This window comes from Megalobrama amblycephala, linkage group LG1 (assembly GCF_018812025.1).
Source record: "Megalobrama amblycephala isolate DHTTF-2021 linkage group LG1, ASM1881202v1, whole genome shotgun sequence".
Lineage (NCBI taxonomy): Eukaryota > Metazoa > Chordata > Actinopteri > Cypriniformes > Xenocyprididae > Megalobrama > Megalobrama amblycephala.
In genome coordinates, this window is record NC_063044.1 from 72996122 (window position 1) to 73008971 (window position 12850).

General features: G+C 37.1%; 1 protein-coding gene across 1 annotated transcript; it reads left to right on the forward strand.

Annotated features, from left to right (window-relative positions):
* Positions 1–1076: 1076 nt before the first annotated feature.
* LOC125247944 (C-type lectin domain family 4 member M-like) lies at positions 1077–2133 on the forward strand. Its single transcript, XM_048159498.1, has 4 exons — positions 1077–1466; positions 1546–1655; positions 1723–1826; positions 1959–2133. Exons 1-4 carry the CDS (start codon positions 1124–1126, stop codon positions 2089–2091), a joined length of 690 nt encoding a protein of 229 aa, XP_048015455.1. The 5' UTR covers positions 1077–1123; the 3' UTR covers positions 2092–2133.
* The last annotated feature ends 10717 nt before the right edge of the window (positions 2134–12850 follow it).

A 12850-nucleotide genomic window follows, 5' to 3' on the forward strand; every position in this document is an offset into this window, starting at 1 on the left:
CCTGAACCACAACTTGCACACACGGAAAAAGGGATTTAAGATACTTTAAGTTCCACCCCTAAATGTGATATTTAATTGTTTGTTCCCTTTTATGTATTATTTTATGGAATCATTGTTGTATTATATATAAATATCCATTATGATATTCAATTTTGTTGTATAGTCTGTAATGTTATGTTATTTATTTCATTTATTTTTTCAGATTAAATTTGCTTGAAAGGAAAATGTAAAATTGCCATTATATAAGAAATTACATTATTCTATAATAACCTCCACAATATCCAGTTTCCATAAGCTGAATAAGGGTATATTTCACCTTTATGTAGGCTATTTATTCATACCATCTTAGTTTATAAATGACAGAACACTGACATATATATACACACACACACACACACACACACACACACACACACACACACACACACACACACATTTAGTTGCTAAACATCAAGGCATCTCTGTTTTTTTCTACCATCATCCTCTCTGTCCCAGCTTAAAAATGTTATTCATTCTCTTCAAATTCAATTGCCATTAATACAATGGTCAAGTAATGCCTGTTTAAAGGTGTTTGAGTCTGAATGCAGAGAGTTTTGGAGAGTTTCATTTTTTCTCTGTGTCTGAACTAATAAAAGCCACTTCCTGTTTAAGGTTAGCACTATTTAAAAAGAAACCATGCCCGTCATTCAACCACAGCTCCATCAGTGTAAACTTGATGTCTTATGAGTGAATCATGGATTTAGAGGACATTTATGAAAATATTGAAAACGATGATATTAAGGACACAACCTGCACCTCAAACACAGATTCACAGACAGGATGAAAGAAACGCTGAAAAGTGCAGTAAGTAGAAAGTTTCATTTGAAGCAGAAATGGTGTCATTCAAGTATGAGAAATATTCATTATAGTTTAAATCCTTTTTCAAATAATCCATGTTTCTGCTTTTTTATAATATGATTTAACATGGAATTATTTTTAACAAAACATGTTTTTATTTTCATATTGTACTGCATAAATGTTTGCTGTTATTATCAAGGAATAAACGTTTTTATTAATTTAAAGATAAAAGGTGGATTTGTTGTTTTGGTCCTGTTTGTCAGGAGGAAGAGGGTGTTTGGTGTTGATGACAGTGTGTCTCGGGCTCATTTGTATTCTTCTGCTGGTCTTCATCACACTGCAGCACATCTCCATCACAGCAGAGAGAGAATCTCTGTTCAAGAGCCACAAGAACACAGTTGAAGAGTTCAATCAGACCATCAGCAGATTACAGCACAATTACACTGATCTAATGACTGAGAAAGACCTACTGAAGAACAGCCTCAACTCTCTGAGTCAGAAGAAACTGGAGTTAGAGACCAGAGTCGATGATCTTACTGCTGAGAAAAGCCAGTTACAGGGAAGCGTTGACTCTTTGAGTCAGAAAAAAACAGAGCTACAGACTCAACTAAGGAAGTTATACGAACAAGGTTTGTACAAATGTATGTGTATTTCAATTTGCACTTTACAAAACAAATAATAAACAAAATTGTTTGTGTTTATGAAAAGGAAAGGACAGGTTTTCTATATCCAGTGAGTGGAAGAACTGGTCTGAGAGCCGGCAGTACTGCAGGGATCATGGTGGTGATCTGGTCATTATCAACACTGAGGAGAAGCAGGTGAGTTTGTGTGAATGTCTGTCCATGAATGAGAGGAATCACACTTACTCCTGTTTTATTCACACAGAGGTTCTTATCTTCATTCATCAAGGACAGAGTGTGGATTGGTTTGACTGACATTGAGAATGAAGGCAGCATGAAATGGGTGGATAATTCACCACTGAATGAAGGGTAACTGATAAAACACACAGAGAAAACAAAAACACCACAGCCAGATCATTTTAGCATAACAGAAATCTTCTCTCTCTTACTTATTTTTCACTTTTGCTATAGCTTCTGTAATAAGCTCACATTGTTCTTCAGGTTTTGGTATGAAGGTGAGCCAAATAACGCAGGTGGAGATGAGGACTGTGTTGAACTGATTCCTTCAGGCACCATCCGGAGCTGGAATGATCTCAAATGCTCTGAGAAGAGAAAAGGGATTTGTGAGAAATAGGGTTCATCCTGTCTTGTCATATTTTAAATGTATAATTTTATGAATCATTATTATAATAATTTTACTTATATGTAACATACAAAACCACAAATGGAAATTTGAATAAAACAGAAAAATGTAAAACTGCGTACTAATAACCTCTGATATGTTCATTTCTCAATCACAAGCAGCTCTATGTCAATATGACCTTCTTCTAGCTGTTATCATGATCTAGTAATCTACAGAAGTCTAAAGTGTATCATATCTCTCAGTGATGCACCATGTTATACTGATAATGATTGTTTGTAAAACTGCGTTTGTGTTGTATTGCTTTAAGTTCAAATAAAATGGTCAGTAACAATTATCACTACAGAATCCCTGCCACTTTTCATTCTTGGGAATCTGCTTTATTGCGCTATGGATATATTTCCTCCAGTCCAGCAGGGTGCAGCAGAGAGCAGGTTTATCTGACTGAAGTCATCGGAGAGGCTAAAATAAGGCAGGGACATATACCATGATATGAGAATGAGCAACAGGTACAAGAATGGGTTTCCAAAGCCGTATGATATGTTCCTCTCCCACAAAGGCTTTCCACATCGATTTCCATCTTCACCTCAGAACAGACACTGAATTGGCCTTTGTCTTGTACAGCTCTTGCATGAGCTTCCAGCTGAAGAGCAAGTTCAGGGAACACATCATCCTTATCTTTGAGTACATCCAGCAGCACCAAATGTTTGCATACTTCACCCCTCAAACCAACAGGGCAACTACAGAAGCACTCTGCTGGGCAGGTTCTGTAGAAAACTGTGGGGTCTTTAGACATATATATCTGATGATCCAGCCTTTTTCCATCATTCTAATTACAGTGTTAAATGTTTCCTTCATCTTAATGGCTACACAGTTTGCCATTCTTCCTGCTGATTGCAAATGTTTTATTACCTGGAAGTAAGTCTCTGTCTTGCAAAGAAGGACATGAAGCAAGTCATCCAAACGGCGATTTCTTATCCCAGATAAGAATTGGTATTTTAGTCGATGGAAGAACCTGAATAAAAGAAAAACTATTTATAGTGCCAAAACAAGTGTAGAATTATATGGGGAAAAGATGCATGGCAGTGAATGGTAGTAAAGGCTGTACAGCAGAAATCCCTTTAACCTAACACTACCCAGATAGCAGACCAACCTTGAATCAACGTTGAATCAATGTTAATGCCTTAACCAAATTAACATTGAATCAATGTTGAAATTTAAGCTGATTTTTCATCAGGTTTGCACCCCGAATTAATCTTATTTCTATGATGAAAAATAGATCAAGATGGTTGTAAAACCAATCACTTTTCAACCTAAATTAAATCACTTATTTAACATTGAATCAACATGGAAACCACATAAAATCAATCTTGCTTTATGTACAGCAAGATTCTATGCTACTTAATTGTCTTTTTCATTTACTCCTTTCAATAATCATGTAGTGCAGCTATTACTATTGTTTTTAACAAGTAAATAACATACTTCAGTTTACACACAAATGTATTTATTAATGCCTCCACAATGAAAATACCACAGTCACAACAAAATTAGCATTTAGCATTTTCTGGTTGATACAATTAAGTACACATTAAAAGCAAATCCCAGAACAGCCTTCAAAACCATGACAAATTTTATCTGTTCAATGGAGGTACATGCAAATGGAAACACACTCAAACAACAGAAACAGTACTACAGAATGAAAGAAAACAAAGAAAGAAAGAAGAAAATGATGAACTAATGAACAGAGGGCTTTCCACTGTGAGCAATGCCCCCAAGCCATGTTTGAGCTGTTTTAACAAAGTAACATGCTATATATATTAAAGGCACAATATGTAACTTTTCGACTCCAGCTTATTCCAAACAAAAGAGCTTTACACCTTCATTTTGAGAATCATGGGAGGTCCTCTTGATATCTACAGCCAGTGGAAACGAATCGGGATGGGGCTGCAGAAATAATGTGGAGAGATTATATGTGTAAATATGTTATTGTAGTATGAAGCAGAGCAGGGCTAAGTGCAGAGGAGCAACGAGGCCGCTGGAGAAATTGCTAGAGAGATGTGCAACACATAGTGGAGCTGGAGCTTTATTATGCCACAGTCACCGGCGCTGCTTCTTTTTCCGGTCAAGCGTACATGTGGTAACGCAGCGCTGTACATTAAAAGCACATTAAAATTGGTACATTAAAAGCACATTTTAGTTCATATTTCATGGTGTCAGTACACTTGCATGTGTTTTTAAGATTATCTGAAGTACTACTAAAGAATGTTTTGTATTTTACATGCAAAATTAGTGGGAGAAAATAGAGCAATATACATTATAGAAATGTAGTTGTTTTTGACCTGGGTGATTCCATGGTTTCTTCTACACAAAAAACAAAAACTAACAGGAACTGAGGATAACTGACATATGATGACACTGATAGGCAACACACAGACACAGTGTCCTGGTTTAAATAGCTTACTTCCCTGAATTTAAACATTCTTGGTATTGTTCTTGTGTTTTACTGCAAAACAGCAAAGCAAATACATTTTTTGTCATCTTTGCAGGACACATTTAATTCATTCATGTGCCCCAAACTTAAGACCTCTTGAAAAGATAATGAAGGCTTTTCTCATTCCATTTAGGATATTCAAGACATTTTATGTATTTAATTTGATAAAATAAATTTAAGACTTTTAAGGATCATGCATATCTTCAGCATAGTGTCTTTGAATGCAGTTTTTCTTTTTTGTTCATTTTTTATTTTCTTTCCTGTCCAATTCAACTGGGAGGCCAGCTCATTTGTTAGACTGCAGGACAACATCCTCCTAATGCGGGAATCAACAGATGCTCCTCCCACTATGACAAAACGGGCGACCTAAGGTGCGTTCACGCGGCCTCGTAATTCGTGTCAGATTCTAGCTTGTAAAAAGCGTATCCTCGTAGAGCTGTAATTACATTGTAAGCTGGGAGTTTTCTGAAAGCTATGTACCACGTGGCCGCTGTACCACCTAGGTTATTTAGGCAAGTGGTGCCAAGACGCATATTCCCAGTAGGACGTGAACAGCTTTAACGTCACGTGTTGTCATTTCAAGAATGTAAATAGAGGTGACGTGAAAATGTAAGGTGTCAAAAATATTTGCAATAGGTTACAAAATATTTATTTTTTCCTGTTAGAAAAAATTTAAAAAAAAAACATGCCTGTAGATATGCGTGTTGAGTGCAAAACTTCCTTTTAGCCTAAAAACTTTACATTTTAAATTACCATAACACGTCTGGCATCTTCACTTTGAAGAATCCGCTCTGCTTCTTCTAAGTCCATCAAGTTGTTTAGAGGTAATGGAGGAGCGATTGGCAGTTGCCATCTCAGTAAACCCTGGACCTCCTGACGAAGTGCTTTCACTTCAGTCACTAGTTCTGCCAGTGTTTCTGTCATTTTGGAACATGCAATATCTGTAAAGGGAAAGTGTTTACACACACACACCAAAAAAATAAATAAAAAAATATCACAGTATGTCAACAACTGCTATGATACACAGACTTAAAATTTGTCATAAGCATCAGTATGGCTGGTTGATATTTCCTAAAATTAAAATAGGTTTAGTGAACTTTTTACCTCAACAAACATTAATGAATGATTTTGGATTTGTTTGCTTTTTTTGGCCCTCAAAGTTCACTGATAAGGTTTGTACTGTTAAAATGCTTGACTATGAAAGGGTGGGATAGTTTGTCTCTGACATACAGTAGCTCACCTTTAGGGCTGCACGATGTATCATTTTCGCATCAATATCGTGATGTGTACTTCCACGTCACATCGCAGAAAGTGTAGTATAGGGACCTTTTGCTGGTTTCAATTAATTTGATTACTCATCATTATGCAAAATTATCACAAATTAGTATTGATGGTGTGGAATCTTTTTCTATTGATATATGTCTCCTCATTTACCGTTAGAGCAATGATGTGTCATGAGTTCATCAACGGATCCAACAACTCCAGGGAAGCCCACAGTCAACATTAAAGTGTCTTTCTTTTGCCACATGGTTTAATGGTCAGTTGGAAAGTCAATGAACTGCCATAGAGTAGTGGCCAAATGTGATGTCCAGCCATATGAAAACTGACATCTTCAACCTTAATTAAACTTAATTAAACTTTTAAAAATGTGTTAAAAGATGTAAACACATCGACTAACTGTGCTTGGAGTCAATTGTTTCATGTGTGATAATGAAATGAAATTTTCATTTCAAATTATTTTTATTATTTTAAATTATCTTTGGCCAGTCAGTCATACAAAGAAATTATGAACAAATGCAAAAACAAGAGAGGACCAATGAAATATTAAAAACTGATAATGTTGTATTCAATGTCATATTTTTTTTTTTAGCTATCTCTTGCTTTAGCTACCGTTTATAGACCTCCAGGGCCTTATGCTGATTTCCTAAAAGAGTTTGCAGACTTTCTCTCAGACCTATTGGTCAACGTCGATAAAGCGCTGATTGTTGGAGATTTTAACATTCATGTTGACAATACAAATGATGCGTTAGGGCTGCGTTTACAGATTTACTAAACTCATGTGGGGTCAAACAAAACGTCACTGGACCCACTCACCGTTTTAATCATACACTAGATTTAATTATATCACATGGAATCAATCCAACCGTTATAGAAATTCTACCGCAAAGTGATGACGTCTCTGATCACTACCTTGTAACATGCGTACTGCATACTGATGATATTTGTCAAATTGCGCCACGATATCGACTAGGCAGAACAATTCTCCCGACAACTATAGATAAATTCACAAATAACCTGCCTGATCTGTCTCAGCTGCTCATCGTACCTAAACACACAAATGATCTTGAGGAAATGACTAGCAGTATGTCCACCATTTTCACTAGTACATTAGATACTGTTGCACCGATGAGATTAAAAAAGGTTAGAGAGAATAATACTGTACCTTGGTACAACAGTATTACTCACACTATCAAAAGAGAAACTCGTAATCTAGAACGCAAATGGAGACAAACTCGTTTAGAGGTCTTCAGAATCGCGTGGAAAGAAAGTTCGTCTCGTTATAAAAAGACTCTAAAAGCAGCCAGAGCCGAGCATCTCCGCAAACTCATAGAGAATAACCAAAACAATCCAGGGTTCTTGTTTAGTACAGTGGCTAGATTAACAAATAAACAGACATCACCAGAACAAAACATTTCATTACAGTTTAGCAGTGATGACTTTATGAATTTCTTTACTGAGAAAATCGAAAGTATCAGAAATACAATTGTAAATGTACAACCTTCAACAGATTTTTATGATTCAGCCTCAATTATCGCCCCTCAAGAACAGTTGCAGTGCTTTACAACTATAGGACAGGAAGAGCTAAATAAACTCATCACTGCGTCTAAAACAACAACATGTTTACTAGATCCAATACCCACTAAACTACTGAAAGAGCTGTTACCTGTAGCAGAAGAGCCTCTTCTCAATATTATCAACTCGTCTTTATCTCTAGGTCACGTCCCAAGACCGTTCAAGCTAGCAGTTATTAAGCCTCTCATTAAGAAACCACAATTAGATCCAAATGTATTAGCAAATTACAGACCCATTTCAAATCTTCCATTTATGTCTAAAATACTAGAAAAAGTGGTGCCCAATTGTGCTCCTTCTTGCAAAAAAATGCTATCTATGAAAAATTTCAGTCAGGATTCAGATCTCATCATAGCACAGAAACTGCGCTCGTTAAAATTACAAACGACTTACTTCTAGCTTCTGACCAGGGCTATGTCTCAATACTAGTGTTACTTGATCTCAGTGCTGCGTTCGACACTATAGATCATAAAATACTCCTAGATCGACTACAAAATTACACTGGTATTCAGGGCCAGGCATTGCGGTGGTTTAGATCGTACCTATCAGACCGTCACAGATTTTTCCCCGTTTATATGAACAAAATTAAGATCACGATAGTAAACTATGGAGTGCCGCAAGGATCGGTGTTAGGCCCTCTGCTATTTTCAATATGCATGCTGCCACTCGGCAATATTATAAGAAAACATGGAATTAGTTTCCACTGCTATGCCGATGATACTCAGTTATATATTTCAACACAACCAGATGAAATCTCTAAATTATCCAATCTGACAGAGTGTGTTAAAGAAGTAAAACATTGGATGACTAGTAATTTTCTTCTATTAAATTCAGATAAGACTGAAGTATTACTTATTGGGCCAAAAACCTGTACACAGAATCTCTCAGACAATCTGCATTTAGAAGGATGTACTGTTACTCCATCCTCGACAGTTAAAGACCTGGGTGTTATATTAGACAGCAACTTGTCCTTTGAAAATCATATTTCATATGTTACAAAAACAGCCTTCTTCCATCTCAGAAACATTGCTAAGATACGGAATATGTTATCTATTTCTGATGCAGAAAAGTTAGTTCATGCTTTCATGACGTCTCGACTAGATTACTGTAATGCATTATTAGCTGGTTGTCCTGCTTCATCAATAAACAAGCTACAATTAGTACAAAATGCAGCTGCTAGAGTTCTTACCAGGTCAAGAAAATATGATCATATATCACCAATTTTATCATCTCTACACTGGTCGATTATAAAGTATTGCTAATGACCTATAAGGCTCTAAATGGTTTAGCTCCTGTGTACTTAACTGATCTTCTATCACCCTACAATCCTTCACGCTCTTTAAGATCACAAAACTCTGGACTTCTGGTTGTACCTAGGATAGCTAAGTCCACTAAAGGAGGGAGAGCGTTTTCACATTTGGCTCCGAAACTCTGGAATAGCCTTCCTGATAATGTTCGGGGCTCAGACTCGCTCACCCAGTTTAAATCTAGATTAAAGACACATCTCTTTAGCCAAGCATTCACATAATGCATCTCATATCAGATCAATTGCACATGACTATCTTTGCTTAATGTTATGAACAGCAGCTACGCTAATTATTCTCCATTTGCTTTTCTGTTTTGCCTCGGGACACCCGTCCCGAGGTGACTAGAGAGGACTTCAGCTTCAGTCTGGATCCAGCCTCTTAAGAAGACCTCAGATGACCAACACCTGTGAAGAGACGGCGCCAACTCCTGCGAGGACTTCAGAAGACGCAATCATCTGGATCAACATGCACATTGCACAATTTCTATATCCTAATTATTGTTAATGTAATTCATTTTTCAGGAGCTCATTGCTTCTACGTTCAGTTAAACTGCTAACAGTGATTGTAAATTAATTGCCTAAATTATTACATTATTTGCTAACTGCATTCTTTAAATTGTAATGTTGACATGCATTCTCTGTAAAGCTGCTTTGAAATGATATGTATCGTGAAAAGCGCTATACAAATAAATGTGAATTGAATTGAATTGAATATTTTAAAACATTTAAATAATTTTTGATGGGTTACGCAAAATTGTTTGCGAATAACAAGAAACTCTTATTTGTATTTACTTGTGTACTGTATGTTCATCTTTTGTGCTTCCTTGTCGTGTGTTCATCATCTGCGCTTTATTTTTCGGGAAGCATTTTGCTATGATAAACAGACACCACTCTCATTGCGTGCATGTAACAGTGGCCAGACTCTCATTGAGAATTTTGCAGGTGGCCAGACTACTGCACACTGATGCCTAGGTAAACTACTGACACTGATGCCTATGAGAATGAGGTGTTTAGCGTCATTGGTAGTGCATCGGGCCAGGGTTCTTGACCAACTCAGAGGTTAGGACTGGAGTGTGAGTTCTGGAGGCGGCGCAAAGTTTGTTTGGGTTGGTTTCAAATATCATCAGTGTTCAACAACGTGTTCAACAACGAATTTGAGAAATCGCATACAGCACCTTTTAAATGCACCTATTAAAATGCATTAAACATATTAATGTATTAAAATGCATAAACATATTAATTATTAAGTATTTATTTATTTAAAGTTATTACATTTCTTATTAGATCAGTTACAAAAAGAATTGACAGTCAAGTTTATATTATTTTATCAACTCCATGTCATCATATAACTCCAATTCATCATATCTTCTTTGGAAAGCATATATCTCCTCTTCTTTGCTGCCATCTTGTTACTCTTAACTAGGTTAAGACACCTCTCCAGCTCTCTTAAATAATTTAAGAGCTAAGACCTAGTCTTGACACTTAGGAACCTTTATGAATCACATTTATTCTTAAGTCTAAGAATAAGAGTAAAATTACGTCATTCTTAGAATTTTGACACACTCAAGACTAAAATTTTACTCTAATGCCGAGTTCAGACTGCACGATTTTCACAGTAGTCGGGTCACTGTTCTTTTCACACTGCATGACTATCTTGGCCAGCATTCAGTCGCTGCTGTGTTCAAACTGCACTATGTATCGGCAACAGAAGTTTTCACACTGCATGACTTTTCAATAGGAAGAATCGCAGACAACTCTGTCTGGGACACAAACTCCGTTTCACAACCAAACACACGCGAGACGTGACAAGGAAACAACGCGATATCACGCGTTCAAGACCGGAGTTCTCACGTGAGACTGGCCCTGCATATCAATCAGCTCCCTAGGTCCCTAGGTCATGAATCAGTAAATATTGAAAGTGAATGTGGCTGATACCCTGATCAGTGCCCTGACTACTGAACTAGGGAGCTGATTGAGACACACGGCCATTATTATTAAAAATAGTAGCCCGCAATTTCTGCCAATCTCATGTTAATCTTGAGTACCTATAGAGTAGTAGTGCATCCTTCATATCTCCAAAAAGTCTTTAGTTTAATCATATTTATAAAAGATACATACGCTGTACTGAGCATTTCCGAAAACTGCAGAGTGCTGGAGGCGTGTCATGTGAGCGGAGCTAAAGAGTGACGTGCATGCCCAGCTTTTGTGTAGAGATCGTCTACAAGCTATCCATGGTCAGCTAAACAACTGTATTTAAACACACACAATACTCCATCGATGGATAACTTTTGAATAAACATATTAATTATATGATATTAATACTATATTGAATATAGCATATGAATAATGAGTCTATAAATTCATTACGTTCATGTTGTTTACATTATATGCACTCAGGCGCCTATTGCCAACAAAACAGACATTTGAAGCAGTTTTACTCTCCATCTGCTGTTCCAACTCATGACCGGGATCATTAACGCTTTCAGTTTCAAACGATCTGTAATCCAGCACTGAACTGGGCCTTGTTTATGAAACCATAAGCGCCGATCCTGAGGGCTCGAGCAGTCACTGAAAAATGCCAGATATTCTCCATTCATTTCAACCAATAAAAAGTGATCGCAACTATCAGTTTCTATGGTTATTTTAATAACAAATATCGACAGCGCCTCAATGTATTGCGCAAGAACAAAACTCTCAGCTCCACTTAACACTGGGTTCTTTGGGAAACAAGGTTCTTTGGGAATCTTTCCCTCACAACCAAAAACACACTTCTTTGGTGACATTTTGTGCAGTCCTGTGACCTGTGCAGCACTGCCGACGACTTCCGAAACCCGAATGTGCATTGATAGGTGTGCTATTGCTCTCTCGCTCTGGTCCACATTTGCGCACCCTTCCCGGAGAAATGCCCATACAAGGAAATCCGACCTCTGACGATTTGGAAAAGAATGTTTGGAACAGAAATATTCCATCATACGTCCAACTCATGTTTTGAAACTTTGGCCAATGTTAGCATGAGAATTCAGCTCTTTAACAGTATAAATAAGCCAGAATACATTAAATAGCATTCCCCACCCCCCCACCCCTAATAAGTAGCCTACCGCATTTACTTTACACATCTTATTCAGTGTGATATAGCTATGCATGCAGTTATATGCGCTCAAAATTCAAAATACACAGCCCCTGACGAGTTTTTGTTATGAACTTATATCATAAGATATGATGTACAATATGACACGAGCAAGAATGCCGTTTTCCTCAAATCAGCACAAATGTCAATTAACTTGTTTAATATTTTCAACTAGTTTCATATTTAAAGTACATTTTAATTAAAAAGTTAAAATCAGAATTTAAATATTGAATTAAATTGATGTAGACACATTGTAAATGCTGTGTAAATATATTAATGCCACTTCACTCTGTCACCTCTGTATTGCAAAGATGGATTCTGTTGATAATGATTTCATTTCATTGGTAACAGCCATAGTGTATAGGCTGCTAGGCTAGAATAACTTTTATTTCTTCAGGTCTTAAAAAGATCTTAAATGTCTTAAATTTGACTTAAAGGTGCTAAAGAGGATGTTTTGTTTTATACATTTTTGCAATATTACTTGAAACTGTCTTCACTAACTGATAAAAGACTATTTATTAGGTGCACTGAAAGGAATATTATTAATATACATCATCTGTGCACGAGGTAGGGCCTTAAAAACATCAGCCAATCAGGCTTGTCAATCACTGCCGTGACGTTCCTTGTGAGAGACGAGCGCGGCTGCGCGCTCCAGTAACTTTCCACACTCTACAGGCGGCGCATGCAATGTTTTTGTCAGGAGACAGGAGTAACAACTGCAGATTATGAGTTACCTGCGGTGAGTCCGACATAATGAATCCACTAACACGACACAGCATATGCTGGTGGTAAACAAACACTCAATACTCGTGCACGAGTTTTGGGAGGCGTTCCCTCGAAATGAGCTGTGAAGGAGGGGGGTTGTTCTTGCGCATGTGCTCATTTCAAAAACTCACTAACTGTCTTTGGTTTCTCAGTCGACAAAAAAGATCCTCTGTAGCACCTTTAATGTGCAGCAACCCTGAAAGAGAAGAACTAA